This window comes from Tasmannia lanceolata, unplaced genomic scaffold, assembly GCF_043159265.1.
Source record: "Tasmannia lanceolata isolate RefF3 unplaced genomic scaffold, GAP_Taslan_0.1 ptg000018l, whole genome shotgun sequence".
NCBI classification, from domain to species: domain Eukaryota; kingdom Viridiplantae; phylum Streptophyta; class Magnoliopsida; order Canellales; family Winteraceae; genus Tasmannia; species Tasmannia lanceolata.
The window spans coordinates 12,414,792-12,442,241 of NW_027518695.1; the positions used below are offsets into that span (position 1 = coordinate 12,414,792).

General features: G+C 36.7%; 1 protein-coding gene across 3 annotated transcripts in view; it reads right to left on the reverse strand.

Moving 5' to 3' along the window:
* Window positions 1-2,612: 2,612 nt before the first annotated feature.
* LOC143849744 (6-phosphofructo-2-kinase/fructose-2,6-bisphosphatase-like) overlaps window positions 2,613-27,450 on the reverse strand; it is a 29,759-nt gene continuing 4,921 nt past the window's right edge. Inside the window, exons 2-23 of one of the 3 annotated variants that reach the window (XM_077358920.1) lie at window positions 24,419-24,482; window positions 24,048-24,343; window positions 21,504-21,725; window positions 19,718-19,927; window positions 19,349-19,441; window positions 18,127-18,225; window positions 17,971-18,000; window positions 17,711-17,764; window positions 17,018-17,071; window positions 16,872-16,949; window positions 16,421-16,512; window positions 16,269-16,326; window positions 16,093-16,167; window positions 12,950-12,997; window positions 11,887-11,984; window positions 10,926-11,001; window positions 7,891-7,953; window positions 5,181-5,272; window positions 3,532-3,600; window positions 3,341-3,404; window positions 3,184-3,249; window positions 2,613-3,003 (exon numbers count right to left, since the gene is read on the reverse strand). In XM_077358920.1, coding sequence (XP_077215035.1) covers window positions 2,926-3,003; window positions 3,184-3,249; window positions 3,341-3,404; window positions 3,532-3,600; window positions 5,181-5,272; window positions 7,891-7,953; window positions 10,926-11,001; window positions 11,887-11,984; window positions 12,950-12,997; window positions 16,093-16,167; window positions 16,269-16,326; window positions 16,421-16,512; window positions 16,872-16,949; window positions 17,018-17,071; window positions 17,711-17,764; window positions 17,971-18,000; window positions 18,127-18,225; window positions 19,349-19,441; window positions 19,718-19,927; window positions 21,504-21,725; window positions 24,048-24,343; window positions 24,419-24,482 — 2,079 coding nt within the window. In that variant the 3' untranslated portion in view covers window positions 2,613-2,925. Of the gene's footprint in view, window positions 3,004-3,183; window positions 3,250-3,339; window positions 3,405-3,531; window positions 3,601-5,180; window positions 5,273-7,890; window positions 7,954-10,925; window positions 11,002-11,886; window positions 11,985-12,949; window positions 12,998-16,092; window positions 16,168-16,268; window positions 16,327-16,420; window positions 16,513-16,871; window positions 16,950-17,017; window positions 17,072-17,710; window positions 17,765-17,970; window positions 18,001-18,126; window positions 18,226-19,348; window positions 19,442-19,717; window positions 19,928-21,503; window positions 21,726-24,047; window positions 24,344-24,418; window positions 24,483-27,450 lie in introns of those variants that run through there. The other 2 variants (XM_077358921.1, XR_013235793.1) reach the window with 2 other exon arrangements.

Consider the following 27,450-nt stretch of genomic DNA (forward strand, 5'->3'; position numbering starts at 1 on the left):
ACGGGTCGAACTCCACAATGCAGCTGTAATGACTTCTCGAATACAAAAAACCGCCTATATAAAATGACCGAGAACAAAGAAAATCGCATTGGGAGAATGGGATCTTTGCTCTATACATCTCCCACGTGCCGGTCGGTCTCCGAAGAGAAAATATGGAAGTGCAGTTCGGGTTTGTGCAGATACCGACCTCCATTTGGGATAACTAGTACTTTATAACAAGGGATGGAATACCTATCTTCATAACGATAAAATAGGAGCAATCCATTACATGATGTTATGATTCTATCGTGGTTTTTGAAGATGAATTCGAGAGACTGGTCAGGAATGCCTATGGGATTTGTAGTGGACGAGATTTGGAGGACATGGTGAGATATGAGAGATTTGTTCTTTCCACCTTTGGCATATGGATTTGAATCTGACGAGTAACTTCACTGGGAGGCGAGGAAGGATGTTGAATTCAATCACGTCGTCCTCAAGGGATACTCCTTGTGATTTCTTCTCTATCTCCATCTTTCTTCTTCATAAGGCCATCTCTCAAGACAGATAAAGCTCAAACAAGTCCCTACTGATCAGAGTTTTTACACGTTGTTAGTTTAGCATAATAAAAATCTGCAATGGGATGCTAAGCCCCAAAGATGGTGTGGAAAGATCAACTACCAAATGAAACTACAGATAAATAGAGCACTTACATGAAAGAAACCCATTAATGTACAGTGGCAGAAAAACCATTACGAGTCTGAAAATAAAGAAATCTCATGAACCACTAATCAAAAATTGAAATCAAAATGCTAATAGCCCGTCTTATAATTACCCATTTAAAATTTACAAACTGTAAAATTAAGAATTTCACTAAACATTGGATGATTTACAGAGAGAATCAATGATGCTTGTATAGAGAACTTACATGATGAACATAGAAAAAGATCATGGTAAACATGAAAAGAGACAAGAAAGGAACATTCTAATGTAGCCTAATTTCTAATTCAATCTAACTGCTTTAATTTAGCTAGGTTACCTCACTAAACCAACTTGCCTAATATATCACCTGGATGATCCAACGGTGAATTTCAATCTAATTCAACAGTGAAATATCAAATATCCAATCCCGAGAGAGCCCTCCACCTAGCCTTTGCGGTTTTCTATATCCAGAATCGCAATGGCCGAAATCTCCACCTTGCCTATGTTTTTTTGCAAGGTCGACCTTCAGTTTAGCAATGCTTTTAGAAAAGTTGAAATTTTATAAAATAGATACAGAGAACTAGAGAAGGGAAGTTGATATATTTGCCCCTTTCTCGATTATTTGTCCCAAAATTTTGAGTAATAATCGGTTTGGGGCTCACAATCGGTTTTGAGTAATAATCACTGTTTACGGCTGGGTAATTTTGTGGGGATTCTACGGGGTGGCATGGGGTAGGTTGGGTTGGTTTGGGTTGAGGCCAACCTTGATACAACCCGAGATAGCATTCCCTCAACCCTAACCTGACCCAACCGGGTTGAGGATGGTCAATCCCAACCCAACCCACCTCTAAATCTCCCAATCCTAACATGACCCATCTAACCCGATTTTTTTCAAATTAGGTCAGTTGAGTCTGAGTTGGGTTCAGGTTATCCTAGAAAGAAAAAAAAAAAACAGAACCCTAGGCCTAAACCCTAACCCAACCTGAAATTAAATCGGGTTGGCTTTTCCAGAACCTAACCCAAACAAATCCAAGCCAAAATCCGGCCCAAGTTGCATCCCTATAATCAGCTATTATTTTTGGGAGATTTTATAAGGTGTAAGGCCTTACAACAATACGGTAGGCATACCGCCCTTGATATTTGATCCAACAGCAGCTACTTTTTGAGGAGCTGCTGTTGGATCAAATGTCAAGGGTGGTACTTCTACCGTAGGCCTTACGTTACACCATATAATTTCTCTATTTTTGGTCCATCATGGAATGAATAGCTACCTTTGGAGATTGAAATTTTCGGCATCTCTCTCTTGATTCACCTTTTACAGTATTTGGTATTTGGCAATGTAAATGATTTTTATGAACTGCATTTATAGAAGTCAGAGCATGAGTGTCTTTTGCAGCATCAAAATTCTGCTACTTCACAGACTTGGAAATCTAGATTGGAGCTTTCAAAAAGATTAAATATCATAGAAGTGGCATTTATTGCACTCAATAATCTCATTCTTCTTTCCATCACATTACACTGATCTCATCAACAAACATAATTCCAGAGAGACCAATGCTATGCTTATCAGCACTTCGAAAAAAGAAAATAAAAAAATTTCCCAATAAAAATTTCATCACCACTTGGGCAGAATCAGAATAACACCTCTTGGGGTTGGGAAACAGATTCCCCCTTTAATTACACCCCCAGTGTAAATTCCGTCCCCGATTTTTTTTTTTTTTTGGAAAGATGACTTATATATTCATACTATGAAAGTTACATTGGGGACAAGTAGTCCCTCCTGGTCTTCCGCCCCCGATTCAGTTCATTTTTCTGAAAAAAAACACCGGGTTAGGCAGTTTATGTTGGGGGAAGTAAAAATCCCAAAGCATCCAAGAAATACTTGTTACATCAAACCTTACAACCAGAAAAGGGGCATCCCAGATGACCTTAGCTGAGTAGCTAAGAAGATAAAGATTTTGAGGGTGATTTATAAACTAGAAGTCCCATCCTATTACATAATATGACAACTGTTATGTATATTGGACAAACAACTATGTTCAATAGTTGTCAGGTGCTCAACATCAAGAGTGTGATTTATAAATATATCTGTCAATGTAAATAGCAAAAAGAGGGATTTATTCTCTCAAACATACACCCTCGTAACCAATAAATGACGATAAAATAATAATAAGAAAACAAGTATCGATACATTTTCCTTCTTTGGCTTGGGTATCATGTTACAGACAAGCTATCTTGGGATAAACTTTAGTCCATGAGTTTGTATCTTTTCTCTTGGACACCAGTAACCCCCATTTTTATCTCAATAATGGTGTGAAGTGGTACCTGAAAATTCCAAACCAGCTATGTCAGTACGTCGTCATTCCATTTTTTTCCTTTCTTTTATTCAATTTGAGATCGAACCCACAACCTCAAGATTTCAATATTAAGCCCACTCTAAGTATATTATGAGACCTCTAAATGTAAAATCATGTTAGGATTATTGATTGCTTAGTCTTAAAATACCTCGATGTGGGGAATTTCATTCAAAGGCCTGTCCGCAAAATATGCATATAAAGCTCTCAATACCGCCTACATGACATAAAAGTGCAAAATAAATAAACAATTCTCCTGTTCATGAATGCACAAGATGACATAAACATGAGGGGTTTGCCGCATATACCTGGTGAGCTATCACTACAACAGGTGCACGCTGTCTCTCAAGCTCGATAATTACGGGTTCTAACCTGCACAAAATGGTGGTAAAAGAAATATCATTGAACAAGTGAGGGGGTGCCAAGTGCCAACTATGATGGTGGAGAATAGTAGATAAACTTATGATTGAACCCAATCAAAGTCCCATGAACAGATTACCTTTGAATGACATCAAGGTATGATTCTCCACGTGGATATCGATACCTCAGCTTGTCCTTCTTACGCGATCTAAAATTAGAAAACATGGCATAGCCTGAATTGAGTAAAGATGACTCCTAAAAACCCAAGCGCATAATAGAAAAATTAAGTTCATGGAATAGATGCAAGGAGAATTTGCAATTCTCATATGTGCCTTTGTTATATTGAATTGTTAACAGTTTTGTCCAATAATTGTTGAACTACTAAATGGAAACCTTTTTCTTTCATTCATGCAGCGGAAATTGATGTTTGTGAGTTATATTTAAGGAAGGCAATCAGGATGTAAGAAAAAGTGGTGAAATAAAATCAAAATGAAAGTGGGGAGGGAGATCAACTAGAATAATCACATATAATATTTTTGAAGTTCATGATAGAAAAAGTAAACAAAATTTATGGCTAGCATATCCTGCCATAACCAGCTTTACTCAAAGGCAAGGGCGTATGCATCCTTGTTTGACACATGCTCAAGTCCAAGCACCCACTCATGCATGCACACAAGGAGACGTGTCCCAGTTCCGGGCGTACTTTTAACTACATGTTCACTCAATTGTAGTCAAACCATTAAGGGTATGCATTGCTTGGGAGATCAATAAAAGTGTGTGTTTTCAACATCAACAAGAATAACCGCACTAACTGAAGGCTGCTAACTTTAACGCATTAGAAGGAATAAAGAAACTCATACAACCCACTAATAGATTTAAGTAGCTCAATTTATTCGATTTAGGCTCTCACATCTCTACAAACATTTTTTTTTCATTTCAAAAATAATGTACAAGTGTCTCATTGACTTTCCCAGCATGGCATCACCAAAAATTAGAAAAAATAACATATTATTGGATGCATTTCTCACTATCCCAACAATTGAAAATATAAAATACCACGGATAATCTGGCCAATCCTCCCGGTTACGCAAGTTCATGGAAACAAGTAAGGTGTTGGGATTATCTTATTCAGGCTTAATAGCAAGACTCAGGAAGATGTTCAAGGAGGCTGAGGTAAGAGAAATGAACTTGCGTAAGCGGGAGGATCCTAACATGGTGAAGATGCCAAAAAAAAACAGTGAGAGAATTGGCCAGATTGAAATCGGATGTTAACTACGAAGGGGCTAACCAGTTTGCTGATATCAATAGACGGAAGGTGTGTGCATTAGAAGCACATCAAGGGGAAGTCTAAAGGTACACATCAGGGATTATGAAGATTCTATCTTGGAAAATATCACAAATAATCAGATAAATGTAAGACAACAGGGATATGGGTGGAGTACTGCAGCTTTTGCCAATCAAACACTATCCAGTAATAACAAACATTTGGTTCAGGGAAATGGGAACAATTAATGCTTGCGAAGGAGAGAGCACAGATCAACATGGACTAATCGTGAATATAGCCCATAGGCATGAAATTTTACATCACCTGGTCATACCGAAGAAAGGATTATTTCCCTATTTTAGCTAACAATTGTTGCAAACATAGTTTACTTTTTTACTCATCGTCAGATTTTTTATGCATTATAAACCATTGACAGAAAAGGAAACTAAGACGACGTCAATAGCAACTCAAATTGAACATAATACAATATCTAAATATGATTTAGCACCTTGGACGATGCTTACTCATATTCTTCAGGCATGTTTTTCTTTATCTCTTCATATGTCATGCCATCGCATACTCCAGCATTTATCTCATCAAGTGCACGCCATTGTATCTACGCAAAATACAAAATTAATTACACCATTAGGTCCACATAAATATTAGCAAATAAATTAATTTATTAATTAAATTAATTTTTAGAACCTGAAGGCTACCAAAATTCAGAAAACAATTCAAGATATGAGATGGCACATAGACCAACTACATTTAGAGTAATAAAAATAATATAAATAAGGATGATGATAAAAGAGCACCCTTTTTAACCATGAATACCCCCGTGTAGTGGTTAAACGGCTATAGAGCTTTTTGTCATTAGTCCTAAAACTACTAAAAGGGGGAATTTCAGGTAAACAAAGGGAAAGAATTTGTCATCTCCCATAACTAAATTGCCCCACAGGGTACATAATACGTATAAGCTATTTTCCATGCTCATGTTAAGACATGACACTGTATTATCAAAAGCTTACTACTATGAATCTTATGCAGATGCATTTTTCTCCTGTAATTATGCAGACAAATTTCTCTTTATTCTGAGCACCTTTTGTCGAACTAAATGACAATAAACCTGAGCACATTTCTGCTTAGACAAAGTTCTCATTATCCTGGTTGCTGGTTCAATTGTCGATTTTCTTCGCAGCACCGTCTAGAAGTGATTCATGGGGTTCTAAGGATCTACCATCTCCAATTTTTTGATGATATGATTATCCTAACCAAAGGCTCTGAGGGTTGGATAAGAAACTCAATCGTTCCAATTGCTTTCGTTGCGGAATCAAGGGGTCAAAGAATAAATTTAAGCACATTTTCTTTGAGTGTTATGAATGGACACTCAAATATAGAAATTAATTCAGCGGTTCTCTGGGCTGCAAGGTTTCTCCTATCACCGTCAGATACATTGGTACCTCTCAAGGAAGGAGCTCTCAGTGTGCATGATTTGGACCCAATAATTGAGAGGATGGAATCCAGACTTGGTAATTGGAATCACAGGGGAACATTTTCCTATCCTGGTTGTCTCATTCTTGTTAAAATTTATTATTCCGACTTACTTCTTGTCAATATTGGCCTGAATGTTTCCTTCACGATGAATAAAGATACAGAGCGGTCGCAATGTACTTCGTCTCTAAACAGGCTATAAGAGCCACCTAGAAACTACAACCTTGGCATATCATGAGGCAAGAAAAGGTCTATACAAGATAATCCGTAACTTGCAAGGATATTAGCCTGAATGTTTCCTTCACGATAAATAAAGACACACGGAACGGTCGCAATGTACTTCGTCTCTCTAAATAAGTATCGGGTATTGTAAGATCCCACATCAGAAAGGGAGAGAAAGTTCCAGGGCTATATATGTGGATTCTCCTTCTCCCTGTGTAGAGTTGTAGACGTATTTTCGGCATCTCCAAGGGGCGCGTCCCACGGAGTGGGTCAAGCACAGTTAGTGCTGCTGGAAACAAAAATTTACACTCTGGGGTCGGCACAGGGCATGACAAAATGGTATCAGGACCGTACCTCCCCCAGTACAGTGTGCCAGCGAGGACGTTGGGCCCAAAGGGGAGGGGATTGTAGGGTCCCACATCAGAAAGGGAGAGAGTTACTGGGCTATATATGTGGATTCCCCTTCTCGCTGTCTAGATGTGTTTTCATCATCTACAAGGGGCGGGCCCCTCGGAGTGGGTCTGGCATGGTTAGTGCTGCTGGAAGACAAAACTGCGGAGGGTAGAAGACCCAAAACCGGATAATATTTACACAGTGGGGTCGGGGCGTAACAGGTATATTCCTCTAGCCATCTGATTGTGTTGAGGGAATCGTCTTCTATCCATGTTTTTGAGGTTTGATCATGAAAATAGAATAAGTCCAGCCATGTTCAGATGAGACCAGACTAGCTCATTAGCTTGATCAATTAGAGGGAAGTAACAGTCTCTCAACCCATTTGCAAAGACAATAAACTCCTTTGAGACTAATGGCATGCCTTCACGAAGCAAGGGTGTCACAATGGTGAGAGCCAGATCTATCCAAATAATCAGCCAATGTAGCTTTAGGGTTAACTGTTCCACTAAAAAAGGTATGATTAGCTAAGGTGAAAGGTGTCTCCCCACTCCATTTGTCTAGCCAAAAAAAACATGTTCGAGCTACTTCCTACACGATGAGTTATGTTATCGATGAACAAATTGAATTCTCATTTTCAAAAGTTCCATATAGGAGATCCATTTATTCATCCGACAACCCTTAAACAAGCCTTATGCAACCATTTTTCATTTGATATTTAGAGAAGATGACTTTGTCCATTATTCCTCTTTATTATTAAGAAACCTCCACCACTATTTAGCTAGAGACTGGTATTTAGAGAAAATATAACTAGAAGTAACGAGGATATTCCAATAAACATAACTACTAAACTTTCATCCATATAAGATGATATATCCAGTGTCCGGATTAACACCTGTTAAAATGCTAAACAATAACAAATAAGCATTAACACTATGAAGATAAACATGTATGAAGAACAAATTTCCAAAATATGAATAGTTCTGAAAAATGCGCTAGGGGAAGATTGCAGAGATGATATAATTATTGCGTGGTTAAAATTGTTCTCTGCAAATAAACATTAACACTGTGAAGATAAACATGTATGAAGAACAAATTTTCAAAGTATGATTATCTATTAGGAAGACTAACCTTAGGGAATCCAACAATTGGCGTCGCAGTTAAAATTGTTCTCTGCAATGTGCTAGTCCATATCTAAACCATAGGATGGCACAAGAGATGGTTATGAGCAGTTTACATGAACAAGAACTAATAAACTTCATATTTAGCCATCTTGTTGAGAAATTTAACAACTCAACTAAAAGACGGGAACATTAGGAACATAAAACAAAATATATGTATGATCAACCGTGAAAGCTAAATTATTGAGAAGTGATAACTCTTAAGATGTTAACTAGCAGGCTACTTGAATAAGCAAATTGTGCAGGTGTAAGGTTCATGTGACATATGTGGATGCTGAATTCTGTATAAAAGCAAACATAAAGAACTGTCGGCATAATATGTGGTAGTTTTAACTGTAGTTATATTTTATTTTTATTGAACTGTAAGTGTATTTATAGTTATTATTTACCATAGAGTAGGGCAAACCCATTAATAAAGATGGCCTAGACAAACCTTCTAGCTAGAGCATCCATTAATTCATTGTCATTTCAAGAACAAGAGGAAATCCTGATCTTCCTAACTAAGATCTCACAATTAAATTTACATCCTACAAGGACCCTGAAACACCTTTACTAGTTAGACTATCCATTAATCCATTTTCCATGCTAAGAACATGCAGAAACCTTGATCTCTCTACTCAAACTCTACGATCTCATCAATAAAATGCAACATCCTACAAAGGCACTGGCATCAATACATTGCCAGACCATTAATTTTGCACGGAGCCCATTCCAGGCTCCAACTTCCTTCGGAAAATGCAAAGCCTGAAAAGGAGCCCATACGGTTCTAGCCTGGGCAATCCGGGGCCGGCAGGTATTGGGGGGCTTTGTAGAGACTCTATTGGCTCGGTGATGTGGGCTTACTCTGGTCCTATAGGGATATGTGATTCAAGTGAAGCCGAGGTTAGGGCGGCTTTTCAAGGTATCAAGCGACTAGATAAAGAACGCTATGATAAGGTGATTGTAGAGGGCGGTTCCAAAAATGTGATTAAGTCGTTATCGGGTTCGGCAGCTTCTCCATGGAGATTTTATCTTATTTTGACGAAATTTCAGACTTAACTGGTGGTTCTTCCATAGTTTTTAAACATGTAAGGAGATCTGCGAATACTGAAGCAGATTCTTCCCTAGCTATAGGTCTGGGGTGGGTAGGATGGGTTTGGAGTGGTTTGACTTCCTTCCACCCTGATTTCTTTGTTTAATAACTCTGTATTTGTTTTGGCTCCTCCTTGTACTCTTGAGGACCACCTCTCGGTTCTTGCATTATCAATAAATCCCCCTATTACCATTTCAAAAAAAAAAGGAGCCCATACGATTCAGCCTCATTGTCTTTAATGCCAATTGTACCAAAGAACACTTTCACCACTTCACCTCTTCCGTTCCTAAAGATCCCCAATATGGTAGCAGGACCTAGATTACCGAATGAAGTAACATCAAAATTTAGCTTTAACAAATTGGTAGAAGATCCACGCATCTTATACCTTTCAATCAGCTCTAAGACAATTTAATGAAGGATCCTTATCAATACACACACACGTGTGTGTGTGTGTGTGTGTGTCTATGCATACATACACACACACATCATATATACATATACTAGCATTCTTGGCCCGTGCCATGCGCCTATGCATGGGTGTCAAATATTGGGCCCCAATCATCAAAACATGGCGTAAGATGGAGGGGCCCACCCTATATATGGGCTGGGTGTAAAATAGTTGGCCCTACCATATCAAAACGGGCCCAGCCATGCTATGCATACAACTCAACTCAACTCAACTAAGCCTTCGTTCCAAACTAGTTGGGGTCGGCCAACCAATGCTATGCATGAGGTGCAAAAATAGTCCAACATGGAAAATACTTTGCTAAAGAATTTTCGTTTAACAACACTCAAAAAGCCTACAAAATTGCCAAAGAAATCTAGCAAACCTCTCTCTCTCTCCACCAAATCGGTAACTAATCCGTAATGGAATGGAGAGAGAGAGATAAATTCGTTCGGAATGGAGAAAGAGATAAGTTCCTACGGGGAGAGAGAGAGACCTACCAAGTCGGTAACTAATCCGTAATGGAATGGAGAGAGAGATAAATTCGTTCGGAATAGAGAAAGAGATAAGTTTCTACAGAATGGGAAGAGAGAGAGAGAGAGAGAGAGAGAGTCACTAATTAGTTGCCCAGGGAACAGGAAACCGATATAGTAAGGGGGGAAAGTTTAAACAGAAAAACAAATTAGGAAGCAGGAATGTAGGGCGGGAAACCGTAGTACTAACCAAATTTGTAGGCGGAAAATTTTTCCAAAAAAAAACGTCTCTTGGAAACAAATGCGAATGACAGCAGAAAGAAAATGCTTGGTATGTATTCTCTCTCTCTCTCTCTCTCTCTCTCTCTCTCTCTCTCTCTCTCTCTCTCTCTCTCACACACACACACACACACACAACATATACTGACATCTTTCTGGGAATTTTAACAGCTTTTAACAACTGATAAGGAGTGTAAAATGCAGAGAGGAAAGTCATTATTTAAACAGAGGAGAGAGAGAGAGAGAGAGAGAGAGAGAGAGAGAGAGATTTGTGTGCATTTTGTCATTGTGTATTAAAGTATGCTCACATTTTTCACACTTGTACTGTAAAAGAACATTAAGATTATCGAGTATTTGAAACGCATGTCAGTACACTGTTTTCCTAAAGACATGTCCGGACACAGGTTTAAGGTTGCAGCAGCAAACACCTCAAGTCTCTGTGATATTGATAACTGTCCAGGACCAAGCAAAAAGACTAAGAGATGAAGAAACCAAGATTCCTTGCACAAATAATGAAAATTTGTAGTAGAATCTTCACATACTGAGAAATGAAAGGAAAATTAATGATCAGTATAAAATAAAAGAGCAAGAGAAAAAATCAATTTCGAGGGGACTTAGTTCATCAAGAAATGGCAAGGATATCAAGTTGAGCTTCAGAAAATAGCATACATAAATTACAAATCGCAAAATAATTAAAATTCTAATTGGAAGCTTACAGAAGCTGTCCGCTCAGATTTCAGTCTCTTCTCCACAAAGTTAGCAAGTTTCTTTGCATAAAGATCACCAGCTTCACTGTTGAAAACAAATCAATGTAAAACAACTTCCTCCTCCATAAAAGAGATAAAAATAGCTTTTAGGTGGAACTATCCCATTTGCAGCACTGTTTGTCGACTATTAAAAAAATCACTGCATTATGTTCCCATAACCAGATGATTAATGAAGGGAAGTGATAAATTCGCCCTTTTACCCCCTCCTGGTGGTTTCAAAACTACAGTAAGAAGCCATAGAAACACTGAAGGGTGGCCATGGTTAAAACAGGGTGTGCATTTATCACTAGCCTAGAGAACTGAAATTTTTTCAAGTTGTGATATCGAGTCCACTGATTCGACCAACGACCACAAGTCCAGCCCATTTCCGTTGAGGCGTTGATCCTACCTTGAACGGATGATTCTAGCCCCATCCATCAAGCCTCATTTATCGTTCTATCAAGAAAAACTAAACCATTGATTCATGTATACTTACATCATACCGATGAGATGTACGCTAGGCAAGAGAGGAGAACCATGTGGGTCACCTAATGATGGTCTACAAGATCAACAGTCTGACGACACATGCACGTCCCATGTGAACCCAAAACTTGATCCTTAGGATTGATCCCAACAGTGATTGTCCGCCTAGTCGGACTCTTAACGAATTATAATTGTTATAAGTCTTATAAATTTAACAGCGCTTGGTCTCATGCCGGATATAGACAAAAAAATTAAATAATGACCCTACACCTTCATTATGAGGCGAATGATGGAGAATACAATCATGACACCTTCAAGATATTTCAAAGATGAAGAAAAGAATACAGAATAAATCAGAACGAATGGATGCATTGTTCTGTTGGCTATATATTTGGCAAACCCATGAGACAAGCAGAGCTGACTTTCAAATATTTGAGAAGAGACAAACCTCAAAACTGTATCACCCCCAATTCTTCCTCTGACATTATCACGACTCTCTCCATGCCTAGTAAGCAATATTGGACGTGGCGTGAGATGAGCGTTCACCTACAATGGCATAAATGTATGTATTATATGCAAATAAAATTCAATGAACAAAATAGAATTGCAGAACCACTTAAAATCTCTTAGGAAATTATCATCATTACAGGCTCTTATTTCGCTCCCACTTCTACAACATTCCCATATTTCATAAGTTCACTTCTCAATTGCAAGAACAAACTTAGCAATTGGTGGTTAGCATCAGATATCAGATCTTCTAAATTCAACTTCGATCAAGAAAAGGTTAAATAACATTGAGAAGAAAGAAAAAGGATCTTGATAAACACCTGAAAAACAGATATTATCGTCTGTTTCATCTAGAATGTTGCATCAGACAATACAATCTATGCTTTAAACAACAATTTACTGAAAAATGGATGCATTATTTTTTGTATCATCTGAGTGAGCACTTGATACATATCAAGCGATATGTACTAGGATATAATAATACTTAAGCTTAATGATAAGAGCAGATGAGAATATCTAATCACAGACAACCCTATGGGTTCAAACATGGTAACACTTTGACTCCAAATCATTGGGATAAAATCTCAATAGGAATCCAACCAATAATGAAGCCTAGCTGCTTATAAAAAGGGGTGAAAGAAGACTGGTTTCACAGGCCCATAACTGTTTATCCTTTTTACCCCATGCATATAAATATATAGCCTCTTTATCTCACCCTGAAGCTGAAGAAAAACAAAAAGAATTTAAAAAATTAATAACCCCACAGCACCATTGAGATTAGACTATAGTTTGTTATCAATCTACAAATAATCAGCCACTAACTACAATCATCAGTCGCCTTTGGGATGATGATACTTAGTCAATCTATATTTATCTATTAAAGTTGGATCTATGTATCTTTCTTTTTTAGGGTTGGCCTTATTGATGAGAGAAAAAGCAAATAAAAAAAAAAGAAAAATTAAGAAATCACTTAAGGAACGATTAGCTTAAGGTTGGAAACATACCAAAAAGAAGACGATCCTTCCTGGCAAATATCCACTAATATTGTTCACCTAAATCCACAAATAATCTTTGTCAATAAGTTTGATGCAGAGTTCTTAGATGAAAGTATAAGTGTGATATAAACATTGAATCAAAAGAATTTCAAAGAAAAACAAGATGAAACGAAGGTCAATACATCATTCAATTAAATCAAGCCAATGAGTATAAAAAGAAAAAAAAACTTTCTTGATCGTAATTAAATAATACTAAATAAATGTCTAGCATTCTTGAGCATCTTCCAAAGGAAGGAAAATTTGGAACTTACACATACAATAATCAAGTTATAGTGGCAAAATGCTAAAAAAAGAAGATCAATATGTATACCTCTAATGAATTATGTCATGATCTTTTCAAGTTTAATTATTGAATAATCAACCTTTGAGTCCATTAAAATCCTTATAGAAGAAAAAATAGACAAGACTTTTATATATTTATATATGGATTTGGTGTAAGAAAAGAAATCTTGGAAATGCCAACGTTAATTGGCAGTCCCACCAAGATCAAAACAAGGCACGCGTTAAAAAAAAAGGGATGAGTCCACCATAAACACAGCGGACTAAACTCGAAGTGGCAAAGAGTCAAGCAAATCTCTTTGTAAAAGTCAAATTTATAGAAACGTGAAGTATGAACACAAAAGAATATGATGAATTTTCAAAAGGCTCGATCAGATTTTCCAAAAATTTCCCTTACTTCCTCAATTTGATTGAATTAAAAAAAAATTGCAAAATTGTGTTCTAGTTTCCACTGGAGATTGTCATTTTAAAGGACATGAGGGGGTCTAACTCATAGTCAAAGACCACACACATCTTATCAGTTCTTTTTTCACTGAACACTAAATCTATCCAATTTGGGTGACAATTTCTAGTTGTCAGTTAATGCATTCTTCCATAGATGTAAAGCATTAGAGGGGGAGGTCAACTATTTCTAATCGACACTTTCTCCTCCTTTCTCGTTTTATCTCTTATCTCTTCTAACTTTTCTTCTTCTTAAATTAACATGGTATTAGAGCATATGATCCATTGATTAGTGTTCTTATATATTCCTCTAATTCTTCTCTTCTTCATCTTCAATATTTTTTCATGAATCAAATCCTAGAGGACTGATCCACGAATTCTACGATTTGATTGTGATGAGAAACCATTAATGGAATGAGTGTTCTGTGATGTGTGTTACTGCATGTAGGGCAAAATGAAGGTGCAGCACAAATCTGTGAAGGTGTAGTGGAGATATGGTACATATCAATTAAGACGTACACAGACTGTATGTGACGGCATACTAGTGCAGACCTGAAACACATATTTTTTTCAGTAAGAGATCTTAACCATTTATGGTTTCTGATTTGTGGTTGTGGGAATGATGACCTAAAGTAGCGAGTCTAAGGTGTCAATATTGTCCTTTGGTCTTCAAATGACATCTATGAAACTGAATGGAAGCAACGGTAAAACTATTTCCATGTATTCAAGGCAAATTGAAATTTTTGACCAATAATCCTCCTGAAAAAGATAAGAAGACGGAGTATAAAAAATGGGTTTAGGAGAACTATATGGTAATGACATGGCTATTGAATAAGCATGGAACCAACCATTAGTGCTAATGTGATGTTTGTGGATACAGCCAAATAAGTTTGGGAGGGAGTTCATGAGATGTATTCGGTGGATCAAAATAAATCTTGGATCTATCAGTTTTATAGTAATTTTAAAAAAAAAATGTATAAGTACTACAAAACTCTTAGAGGCACTTGGGAAGAGCTCAGACTGTATGAGCCTCTCACCAATGATAATGAGATATAGAAAAGGCACCGAGATGAATTTTAGGTGGCTAAGTTCACCTCAGGACTGAATCCTAACTTTCAGCGCATTCAAGGTTAGACTCTAACCAGTGAAACCCTACTTTCTCTCATCAATATCTTTTCATGAGCGCAAAGAGCTAATCTTGCATCACCAACACCTTTGGCACCTACGATTTAAGAGAGCTCTGTTTTAGTCTCTAATATTGGGAGAAGAGAATCTTGTTAGAGGTCGTGGAGGTTCCTCTAGTAGAGGTGGGAGAGGCCCTGGAGGCTGGAGGTAGTCAACTTAGGGGGCGTAGTTATGGTGAGACTCATGGATCTGGTGAGGACTGAAAATGTGCCCATTGTGGCCGAACCTTGACTACATTTTTCAATCATTCGGTTGAAAACATTGGGATAATTGGGGCAAACCAGCATGGGCCCATCAAGTTGTTTATGCAAGTGATGAGACTGAAACTCTGCCTCATACATCTTCAGATATTCATACACATTTAACCACATATAGTTGAAATGGATCTTAGACCAATATCCCGTGAGAAATATAATTCCCTATTGCAGAGATTTCAATATGTTTCTACTGGCCAGTCTACATCAACAGCTACATTAGCTCACTCATGTACTATTGTGTTTCTTGTTGCTTAGTAGTAGATTATTGACTCATGGGCTTCTGAGCAAATGGTGGGTACGTCTACTCTATCCTACCCTCATACATCAAAAGATCATTAAAGACATATTACAGGAGAAAAGAGGGCCCAAATGGTGGTATCAGCTGCTGTCAGCGCAAATCATTGTTGACATCAGCAGAGAGTCCACAAGTGGTCAAAGGCTGAGTGGAAATCCCCCATACTTATTTGTGTGAAGAATTTTTCGGCATTTTCTTGAATTCTCTAAGTGTGTTAAGATGGTTTTTAGAGCTTTCCATTTTTTAGATAATATGCCAGCTCTTTTGCTTCAAGTGTGCTTAAGAAAGTGTGTTGGCAACAGATTTTGAGGGAATTGTATGAGTTTTGGACTCCTTTCTTACAGGGCAATAGGTTAGGATTGATGCTCTTCAACAATGCTCAACACGGAAAAGTGATAGCAAACTTGACTCAAGCTTTTTAACTTGAAGAGTTACAATACGACATTATCACTACAGTAAAGAAATCATAAATGTAGCATCTGCATTTATTAGGATCTCGGAAAAATCCAATCAAGAAACTCAAGGAAAAGGCATCATCACTAAATTTAGAACCTATCCACATTGATTTTGTCAACACGCACTAAAGAAAGTGATAAGCAAGTATAGCATGAGAACAAGAACAAAGAAAAACTTACATGTATCTGCCCACCTTGTCCACTAACCGTATCAATCATTTTAATGTAAGAGCCCTCTTCTACTGGTTCATAGACCTGGAGAATAAGTATGAATAGTTTGACATAAATCTAAATTACATAACAAAGTTAATGAAACTTAATCCCAAAAGAACAGTTATATAATTTAAGTTAAAGACCTTTTCATAATTGGCGAGGCGTGTTTTGAAATCTTGTAATCCAGCTTCAAAATCTGGCCTGAGAAATAGAAGTACTGCTGTGTTAGCCATTATAGATGAAGCTGAAGGGATACAAGGTGGTAGTTCACAAAAGCTAAATGCTGATAACTCACTCTTCCGCATAGTCGGGACTTTGTTGAATTTTAAGACGTATATTTCTTTCAATAATCCGCTCATCATTACATAATGTTTCCAAAAATATAATCTGAAATGAATTAGATTAAACATGTAAGCGTCAGGACACTAGACTCCAAAATGTTTCAGCCCACCAGTCCAAGACTCTAGTTATACAGTTATCATACAAAGAAAATAAAAACCTGACAGATAAGACTCTGCTGAAGAAAAAAACTATTGAAGTAAAAATAAAGTATATCTGAAAGCCTCAAATGTCGTCACTTTAAGGACTCGAACTTGGTCACATGTGAACATGGATTAGTAAGTGAAGTTATCTTAGATGGAATTTTAGATAAATAAATCTTGGATGGAATTTAACATCATTAAATTGAACGTCAAAACTCCGCATCCATTTCAGCTATTATGCCATGCAGATGTTCAGCAAAATACCTTGCATTTACCTTCAGCCATTTTCATGAGCATATTCCTTCGACTTCTGGTGCTGTTTGTGGCATCAAATATACCCACCTATGATATAAAAAGCTTAAGTAAAAATTTGTGATAATACTTACAAAGTTAAAGCTCCCAAACTTTACCTGGCCACCATCTTGCATCCAGGATAACATATCATCCATTGCTAGAGCTGCTACCTGGTGCACATGATATATTAAGACTATGAGCAAAGCAGGGAAGGTTAATCTGGTTCAAACAAGAAAAGCTCAAAAAATATGAAAATGGAATCTAAAACACTAATTAAAAAGTCTTCTCTCGTAGATAAAAGGAAAGAGAGTTGTCATGTTGTAAGAAAACATCTACTATTGAAGTGTGTTCAGTGCTAAAATATTGGAATTTTATTTTTGCATGCCATTTTCTCACTGTTGTATATTTGCAGCTGAAGAGAAGTCCAGTTTTAATACACTAAAGCAATGTTGAAACTAAGACAAGTTTCTCTTCCATGATATGCCGAAATCCGACACTGAAAGCACATTGAATCGGGTTTTACAGGAATTCGGCGAAATTTCACCGAAATTACCGACATTTTGTAAAATACCGAATTTTTTTTCCAGAATTTTACATGATTTCGGACGTAACAGAAATTTTTTCGGTTGTGGCCAAAACCTACACCGAAACAGATATTTAAATCCTTCTTTTTTATGGGCAGACATTTAAATCCTTGTGGCTACGCAAGAAGATAACACAACAGAAAATGCAAAGAACTGCAAACATCATGCTCAAAACCTACGGAATATGACGTTCCAAAAACAAAGAACTTTCCATATAATATTCACCTCATTACGTGCCTCAATGCCTTCCTGATTGTCAGCTCGAAAAAAGTCAGCAGCCTGCACAAACAGATTTCCAACATACCTAAGCACTCACCTTTAAAGTAAAATATGTTTAAAAGGAAAAGAAAAAGGAAAAAACTGATTGAAATCTTAATCAGATCTGGAAAACAACCAACTTCAGGAGAAAATATGACGTCACTTGCAACTATGTAACAAAAAGTGAATACATTACAGAAAAAAAAAATAGATATTATAAATTTTACCTGATTTGCTCCATGCTTGAGGCGACGGTACTGTTCAACGAAGTTGACATCACAACCAAGAAACAAGAGTAACTTATCATACAAATTTATAGTAGTGAAACATTATTCTGCATAATAAAGCAGGAATAGGTGTGCATATGATAAAGAAGGATTCACCTTGCCGACATTGAAATGTTTGGTTTCATGTCCTAACCAGCGGAGATATCGTGTAAGCTTAGCTGCGGTAAAAGTCTTGCCTCGGGCTGGCAACCCAACCTGCGGCACAAGCAAAAGCTAAGAATCATCACCTTAGAATGGAATACACTAACAAAAAAAATGATGCCCAAAAAAAAGGAAAAAAAAGGGAAAAAAAAGAATCACACTAAGCAGAAAGCTTCCACAATTTATTCAGTGGGTAACTCTAACTTCAGATATACTAAATCATACATGATTTAGAAATCGATGCTTCCACAATCTATTTAGTGGGTATCTCTTACATTAGATATACTAAATCATACATGATTTAGAAATCAATTTTACGTATAATGTCAAATTGGATCTCAAAAAATACATTTTTGGAGCCAACTCAAGTCATAGACAGGACTGTAGCACTAGTCACTACCAAGTCCCGAATTCCAGACCCTTTTGGCCCCAACATCAGGGGTTTCAATTTCGCTAAGTTTCCACTTGACCATAGGAGAAAACACAAAGCAATTAGAAGTACATAGGGGTGCCTGCAACACTTTTGGAGTAAGAGGGACGTGCCTGGATGAAATCAGAAAGAATAATGAATCCTCTGATCTCCCTTTAAGAATATAGAATGAGCAGCCAATATAGTCTCCAAGGTACCAAAAGCTGTCGACTATTCTCATTGCTTCACCAAGTACTCCATGAATGGCGCGAAGTACCTCCTGATGTGTTCAATTTTTTTCTTCTTTTTTAATCTTTTAGAGGTAAATCATCGTTACCTTTTTTAATTTATCTGTTACCTTTTTTAATGTATCCTGACTCTTATCTCCCTTTAAGAATATGAATGAGCAGCCAATATAGTCTCCAAACAACCAAAGCTGTCAAGTGTTCTCATTGCTTCACCAAGTACTCCATGAATGGCGTGAAGTACCTCCTGATGTGTTCAACATTTTTTGTTTTTTTTTATTCTTTAAGAGGTAAGTTTTTCATTGTTACCTTTTTTAATGTATCCTGAAGGATAATTATGTTCTTTAATCATGTTATAAATAACATTTACCTCAATGAGGATAATTGACCATTGATCCTTAGACATCAGCAGATTATCTCCATCATGTACAATGTATTCTATGGTTTTGAAGTACCATGTTGTACAGGGTAAAAGGAATTGACAGTTTAAAGAAGGTTAAAACATTTGATAGTCAGAAAATACCAGAACAATAGCCAATTGTCGATCTTCCTTTGGTCCAAGCATTTGATCAGCTACAGCTGCGGCTGCAACGGCTCCAGCTGCTGCTGGCATGACCTTTTAATAAATAGTACAAAACAACAAAGTATAAGGACCAACATATGAAATTTTTAAAAAAATACAGCATGTAAGATAGTAATCATCTCACTTATTGTAACATACGTGGTGGGCAATATCGAAATTTGAAAAGTAAGAAAAAGTGGACTATAGAAATTAAACGGCTAGAAGAAGAAATAAAGATCAGAATTAATGATTTCTAGTATAAACATTATTTAGGAAAAACACAGGGAAAGACTATATAAAAGTTAAAAGATCTTGTAGGATTGGATATACCTTTGTTTCAGAACCCACTTTAGGCCCATTAGTGAAAGTAGTTGCACTATCTGATTTAACGATACAAGTAGAGCCCACACCCCTATCCACGAAGAGTCCTCTACGACTATCTTGCCTTCGCATGGGTGAAAATGTGCCCACAGATTTTGATTCAACCATGCTTGAAGTTGGAAATCCTTTGGAAGGATCTGGGATTGTGACCTCCACATCCTATATTAAGAACTCAATCAAATCAATGAACACATAAGGCTTAGATCCATCCAAGCCACAGACATTACTGCCAGTAAAAGATATAGGAAGATTCATATCTGTTGGTAAACTTGACCAGAAGAAATGCGAAATAGGGTAAATAATTATATGAAATTCACAACTCCTGAAGAATAAACTAAAGCATTACAATATATTGACCATTATCCTCTTGTAAAAATGATTAAAGAATAAACTAAAGCATTACAACTCCTTTGTCTCATTGCATGTTGACAAGTACAAAGGTAGTTATCGAGAGTATAGGCTCTGAAAATTCATATATTGAGTTTCTTTACATATTTGAAAATGTGTTTGCATCTACGGCTTCACCCTAAAACTTAAGAGTGTGATAATTAGTAAGTAATCAGGAATAGTGCCTCAGTAGAACAATTTTTCCTTGGGGTGTTGCATAGGAAACAGATATGCAATTACATAATTACGAAGCTTTTGAAAATAAGAGAAAAATAAACAGGAAAATAACCAGTGACTTGTTACAAGAATGGAACTTCATTTAGTTAATGTTGGATTGTGGCCCATCTCACCATAATCTTTTACGTCCTTAACTGCAAAAGATTATTAATAATAAGTGGTAGTATCAATCCATCAAAGTACGTCTTCAGTCATAACCCATATCTATCAAAGTGTGCACCTCACGTACTACAAAGGCAGGGATAATAGTAAAGGTTTTTCATTAATTTTCCAGAAGTTAAAAAGAAGTATCAATATTTAATGAATTTCATTATTTAAAACCACAACCTAGGTAAAACAGGGAAGTCAAGTTCTAGGCTAGAGACTAAAGATAACGACACCCAATTCCAGAAAACCCCTGATGCAGAGAAGACTCATTCACTATTCAAAAAAAATCCTTTAAAATTATTAAGAAAATTTTTCATAATTCATTAATGTTCATATCCTTTTAATTTATCCTTTCTTTTGACCTTTTCCTACACCTGAAAATTAAATTGAATCAATGACTAAATTCTTGTGTACCCACGGTATGAGATATACCGTTATAGTATCCAGAAAACTAAAACCAGATCTGAAATATGTCTTGATATTCTTGTAAAATGGAAGCTAAAAACCAGTTTAGCTGGATTCAGGAACTATCCAAATCAAATTTTGGATAGGAAAAAACTTCAATAAAATAAGTAACCATGTTGTCTAGGACTAGAAGTGATCCTTTTGGAAGATCAAACTTAAGGGTAATTATGTTCTAGAGTGATTTCTGGAGTCTGGTAGAGTAGGTTTAGTTGACAGATTACAACACAAAGTTTATAAAGGAGTTAGGTTGCTAATGCAACTTAGTGAGACAAAATAGTTTTAGTTGTTCAAATTAGAGGGTTGCAACTCGCAACAAAGTTACGTTTCCAAATGCTACAAGAAAAAATATAACGGTGAGCAATAACAACTCAATGATGAATATACTCACAACTATGATTAGTGAACTTTTGCTCCAAATCAATTAACGGAATCTGATATTTCAGTAAAATAGTTTATGCTAAAATGGTATTCAAAATTGGGAGGATGGTATGGGAAAAACCTTCCTAATCACATCTTGATCAACAGAAAAAACGCCAGCCTTATTTGAGCCTGGTGAAACACTGCTTGAGATACCGGTGTTAGAAAAGTTTCCAGCGTAAACCAACGATCTTGGAGACTCTGTCATATTAGCTGCATACGTAAGGCCCGAGTTTGCAGAAGTAATTGGAGTGGGGACAACATAGTGCTCTAAATCAAGCTCCAAACTAGCAGAAGAACCATTCTGTGCAAAAAAACAAAAAGGACAATTTGGCAATTATGATTAGATTTACAAGAAAATACTAAACAAATATATAAGTTGGAACCTATACCCAACTTCATATGTCCAAGGCCACTGAAAAAAATGCATGCTTATGAATAAGGACATATCAGATATTAGGCCCTTAGGTAATGTCAAATTCAGTTCATGCCACTGGATTTATGTATCACGGGGAAAAATTGAGTTCCAACTAGGCATTATATAATTCAAGAAAGGCCATGAGGGATTTCGATTGAAGATATGCGAATAATTAGAGTCAGTGACACACTAATAATTACAGTCTACTCGCACTCTTGTTATTAGATCTTACATTATGTTTTTTTCCTGTATTTCAGTAATTCTGAGTCTGTGAACACTATAAAAGTCAATCCCAGGACTTGGAGGTGTGACTTCTTTCTCCCAAAATTTCTTTTTCATTCTTCTTCTTCCCTTGAACATGGTATTGGACACGGTCGCAATCCGAGGTAGGAATTGTCCCTCCCTCCCTCCTCTCTCCTTCCTCCCTCCTCTCTCCCTCTAACAGAACGACGTTTTCTAGATTTCCTTCCTTTTCTTTTTATTTTCTTTTTCCTTTTTTTCTTTCTCACCACGTCATTTCCATGGGAATCTGACCCTAGGAACGCATATGAACAGAGCCTGATGGAACTTTTGTAATTATGAGTCTTTGATTAATATAAATGTCTACCCCGCGACTTGGATGTGTAAATTTTTTCTCCCAAAATTTCTCTCTTTTTCTTCTTCACTTTAACAATCCGTACACAAGCAATGTCACCCGACCTATAATAAACTCAGTAAGGCCATTACCAAACTTCAAACAATTACATGATTTTCCAATATATAGCTAAAAAGTCTTAGCCTCACTATGTATGGATTACTTGCCCTACTGGCTATTGAGGAAAGAAAGAAGATGCTCCATTGATCTTTGTAGGTACATTGAAACTACTTAAATTGCTTGTTTAGCAATAGCTAGCATTAAAAAATAGAAGATAAGACCAAGAAAATACAAGTGTAAATATGCCAAATTCTTTTTTTTCCTTTTTTTTCTTTTTTTAAATATGCCAAATTCTTATTGAAACCTTGGAAGAAAATACAAAGTTGAACTTAGATAAAGTAGTTACATGAAACTTCTTAGTTGGATGGGAAGCTCGCTTCCCCGGAAACTCACTTCGGAAGATAAGTTCTTCTCGCTTCCCAACTTTAGGGGAAGCGCGCTTTCCAAACGCTTCCTATGTGTTTCCTCTTAATTAAGAATATCCTTCCTATTTAGGTGATTATTTCTTCTTAAAATAATATTTTCTCCTTTTTGATAATGCTAAAGACGCATATTTAAAAAAACAGTGCATTTAAAACTTGAAAACCATTTTAAGTTTCAAATAAAAATTATGCGCATCTTTTTTCAAAACTTGTGATTCTAATTAGTCGGAAAGTCTTCTTGTCAACTTGTAATCCTTACCTATATTAACCATCCCTCCCTAACCTACTATAATCCTAGTCTATGTACTTCGTGTTCACTTCTAAAGTTCCAATTAGGCTTATTACATGCTTCAGGTTGACTTTCAATGATGCTTCCCACACATTTTATCTTTACTTTCTTAGAGCTTTTCGCTTCTCGCATTTTCTCTTTTATAAACCGCTGGCTTCCCGCATCGTTTCTCGTACTTGCTTCCCACTCTGGCAACTATTAAACACATGTTCCAGCAATTCAAATTAAATGGCATCACAATATCATAATGGTATGTCGTGGGTTTTACCCAATAACTTATGTGATCTTTAGGTGGGGTGGAATTTCGCTCCCTGGCATGTGACGGGAAGGACTCCATGGTATCTAGCCCTCTTGGCCATTTGCTGGGCGATATGGACAGAAAGGTACAGGTGGATTTTTCAGGGTATATCAAAAGTCCCTAACTCCATATATCAGGAGGCAATTACTTTGATCGTCGGCCAAGTACTCAGTAAAGCATATTTGGGGAGTTTTGAAACTATGACGAAGAGAACCAGTAAAGCATACCCATGTGGACAACTATTCGATAAAAGCACCATAGTCCATATTCAAAATTGTCTCACTGAAACTATTCTAAACTTAATCAAGCAATTAGACACCTTAACTAACAAATTATTTTGTGTTGTATCAGTAGATAAATTAAGCGGCACAACCAATATGCTCTTTTAGTACAGTTCAGTATATACATCTACATTCACATGGAAGTCCATGCAACAGTAAAGATCTATGGAAAGATAACATCTCAAATGAGAAACCAGATTCTCAATCTGAGGATACAATCATACCTCAAGACCCGTCTCGGGAGCGGCATTAATGCTAACATCTGGAATTCCACGCACGGTAGAAGGCTGAAGATGCTCTTGAAAAGCCCTCCAACTAGCGGCAAGATCGAACGGAGAGACTCTATCAGCTTTAATAAGCACGCGATACTCAAGCAACTCGTCACTGCTAAGCCTGAAGAGAGCCAGCCTGGCATCGCCTTGTAAGGTCCCTCCGATCAGCTGTCGATTAGGACCCTCCTCAAGGATGCAAGGCACATTATTGTGCTTGGGTTTTAAAAGGAACTTGAAATCCAAAGTTTCTGAAAATCAATAATCAATTAACAAGTCCCCCATTCCAAACTAACTAAAAATAAATAAAAAATAAAAAGTTTTACCATGATTAGGGGGCACAACGAAACTCAATTCCCATATGGAAGCAGACTCACGTTCCATGGAAAGCTGCAAAGGAATAGAAATTGGCATCAGGGTAGGAGAGAAAAAAAGCAGGCATTGCATATGTGCATGAAATTTCATTTAGGTTTATTTCTTCTTCGTCTTTTAGCGAATATAACAAGATTTTAATTTTTTTTAAAAACAGGAAAATTACAAAGGCAAATCGTTTGTGTTTATTTCTGATTGATAGATATAGAAATATATAAAAATGAGAGAGAGAGAGAGAGAGAGAGAGAGAGAATTAATACGTGCATACTATTATGTTGTTTATGGGGTAGTTGTAATGTAGTTATTATGTGTTTATGCCTAATTGACTGTAACAGAAATAAACAAACAAAAAAGATAGAAAATAATGGGAGAGAGGTTGATTCAAGGCAACAGGACCTCCTAGAGTTTCAATTCGAGAGGAACGATGACTCTCCTAAAACAAAGTTTCTTTGTGCCAATTTCTATCAATTTCCTTGCAATACAACTATTTAATTACAAGAACATAGATAGTTACACATCATCAATCCATTTGTTCACTTATAAGACACATCATCAACAACCAACACCCACTACCCTAAAACACATAAACCATAACCACATAATAACTACATTCTAACCCACCTCACATACACCATAATAACATGCACATATCATTCTTTCCCCTTTAAAAATGACTGTGTCCTCAAGGTCGAATTATTGGAGAAAATACTTTCTTCCACCAGGATCCCAAATCATATTGGGCACAATTTTGTTGAGCAAAACAATTAACTTTAGACCTTAGTGTTCTTTAAAAACAATGATCATGATCTTTCAGACCAAAATCTGTCGTTATCAAAGTTCAAAGGAAATACGATTTTTTATAACGGTGCATCAAAATGATGGAATAATTGAATGGTTTGGCAAAATCAATGGAATCCTCAGTAGCGTCTTCAACTAAATCATCTTTGTCACCATCAATTCGCATTTTTCTCTATTCGAACATCAAAATTTTCAATATTTAACTTTCATTCATCTTTGCGCATTTTATTGACCTCTATACTGATTCTGTTCAATCCTTTCACAAATCATCGTTGATCTTCTGTCAATTTCAAAACAAGTATTTTGATCTTTTGAAAATCATCATGGAATCCAAAATCTCCCAAGATGCAGCTATGATGCAGGATCGACCGCTCTGATACCACTTGTTACATTGCCTCCTTTAGGCTAAATTCGAGGATATTCTTGCCTCCTTAACATTTCTTTTGGGATTAAACTTCTTGGATCCCTCATCCATGACTTTCATTTTCATTTAAATACTAAACATGTAGTTACAAGTTATAATAACCACTCTCCTTTCAACCACACAAGTAAGACACCTAACACAGTAACTATATAGTGGCTGTTTTTTTTTAAGTCAACTATATCGTAGTTGTTCTCTACAATAACTACCCACCTTCAAAATCAGTTCTAATCAATGTTGGAAAGAAATATGATTTTTCATGAAACCGCGTCGAAATGGTTAAAGGATTGAACAGTTGAACATAATCAATATGACCTTCGGCGGAGCGTTCAACAAAACCATCTTTGTTGTGTGCCTAATTGGCCGTAACAAAAATAAACTATGGAAAAGATAGAAAAAGAGGGGGAGAGAAAGGTTAATTAGAGGCAACTGAACCTCCTAACGGTTCAATTCGAGAGGAACAATGACTCTCCTGAAAACAAAGTTTCATTCGTGGCTGTAAAATTCTCTTTCCCTTTTTCAATGGCACACTACTTAAATATAAGCAAAAGGTAGTGCCACATCACAAGCCCATCTACCCACTTACAAGACAGATCACCAATAACTAACCCCCACAAGCCTAAACTGCATAACCATGACCACATAATAACTAACTCTAACTACCCCATATACACCACAATAATATGCACATATCATTCCTTCTCCTTTAAAAACGACTTTGTCCTCAAGGTCAAGATATAGTAGAAAATACTTTATTCCACCACAGCCCAAATCTTATTGGGAACAATTTTGTTAAGCAACACAATTAACTTTAGATCTTCGTGACCTTCAAAAACAATTTGAACCCTACTTTCAAAATTCGTTGTAATCAAATTTCGAAGGAAGTACGATTTTTCATGAAGACATATTGAAACGATGGAATGCTTGAACGAGTCAACAAAATCAAGACGATCATTGGTAGTGTATTAAACTAAAACATCTTTGTCGCCATCAATTATTTCATTTTTTTTTATTTGAACATCAACATTCTCAAGATTTAACTTTCCTCCATCTTAGTACATTTCATCGGTCGCTATGCTGATTTGGCTCAAGCCTTTTGCAAATCGTTGTTGCTCTTAATTTCAAAACAAGTGTCTTGATCTTTTGAAAATCATCACGCATGAAATCCAAAATCTCCTAAGATATGGCCATCATGCGGGATCGACTGCTCTGGTACCACTTGTTATGTGCCTAGTTGGCCGTAACAAAAATAAACAATGGAAAAGATAGAAAAAGAGGGGGAGAGAAAGGTTGATTCGAGGCAACCGGACCTCCTAACGGTTCATTTCAAGAGGAACCAGTAGATGGGCTTGTGATGTGGCACTATCTTTTGCTTGTATTTAAGTAGTAGTATGTTAATGAAAAAGAGAAATAGAATTTTACGACAAAGAAGGAAAGTTTGTTTCAAGAGAGTCATGGTTCCTCGGGAATTGAACTGTTAGGAGGTCTGGTTGCCTCAAATCAACCTTTCTCCCCCTCTTCTTCTATATTTTGCCTTTCAAATTGAGTCTTTAAGAGGTCTGGTTACCTCGAATCAACCTCTCTTGATGTGGCCCAAGGAAGGAGAAATAGAATAAAGAGGGGAAGAGAAGAAGAATAGGAGGGAAGGAGAGACAAACCCAAGAATCCACTAGGAAAGAAGAAAGACGATAAAAATTAGAGAGGAGAAATAGAAGATTAAGAGAAGAAGAATCCTAGAATCCACTTCGAAGGAAGAGAAGAGACTAA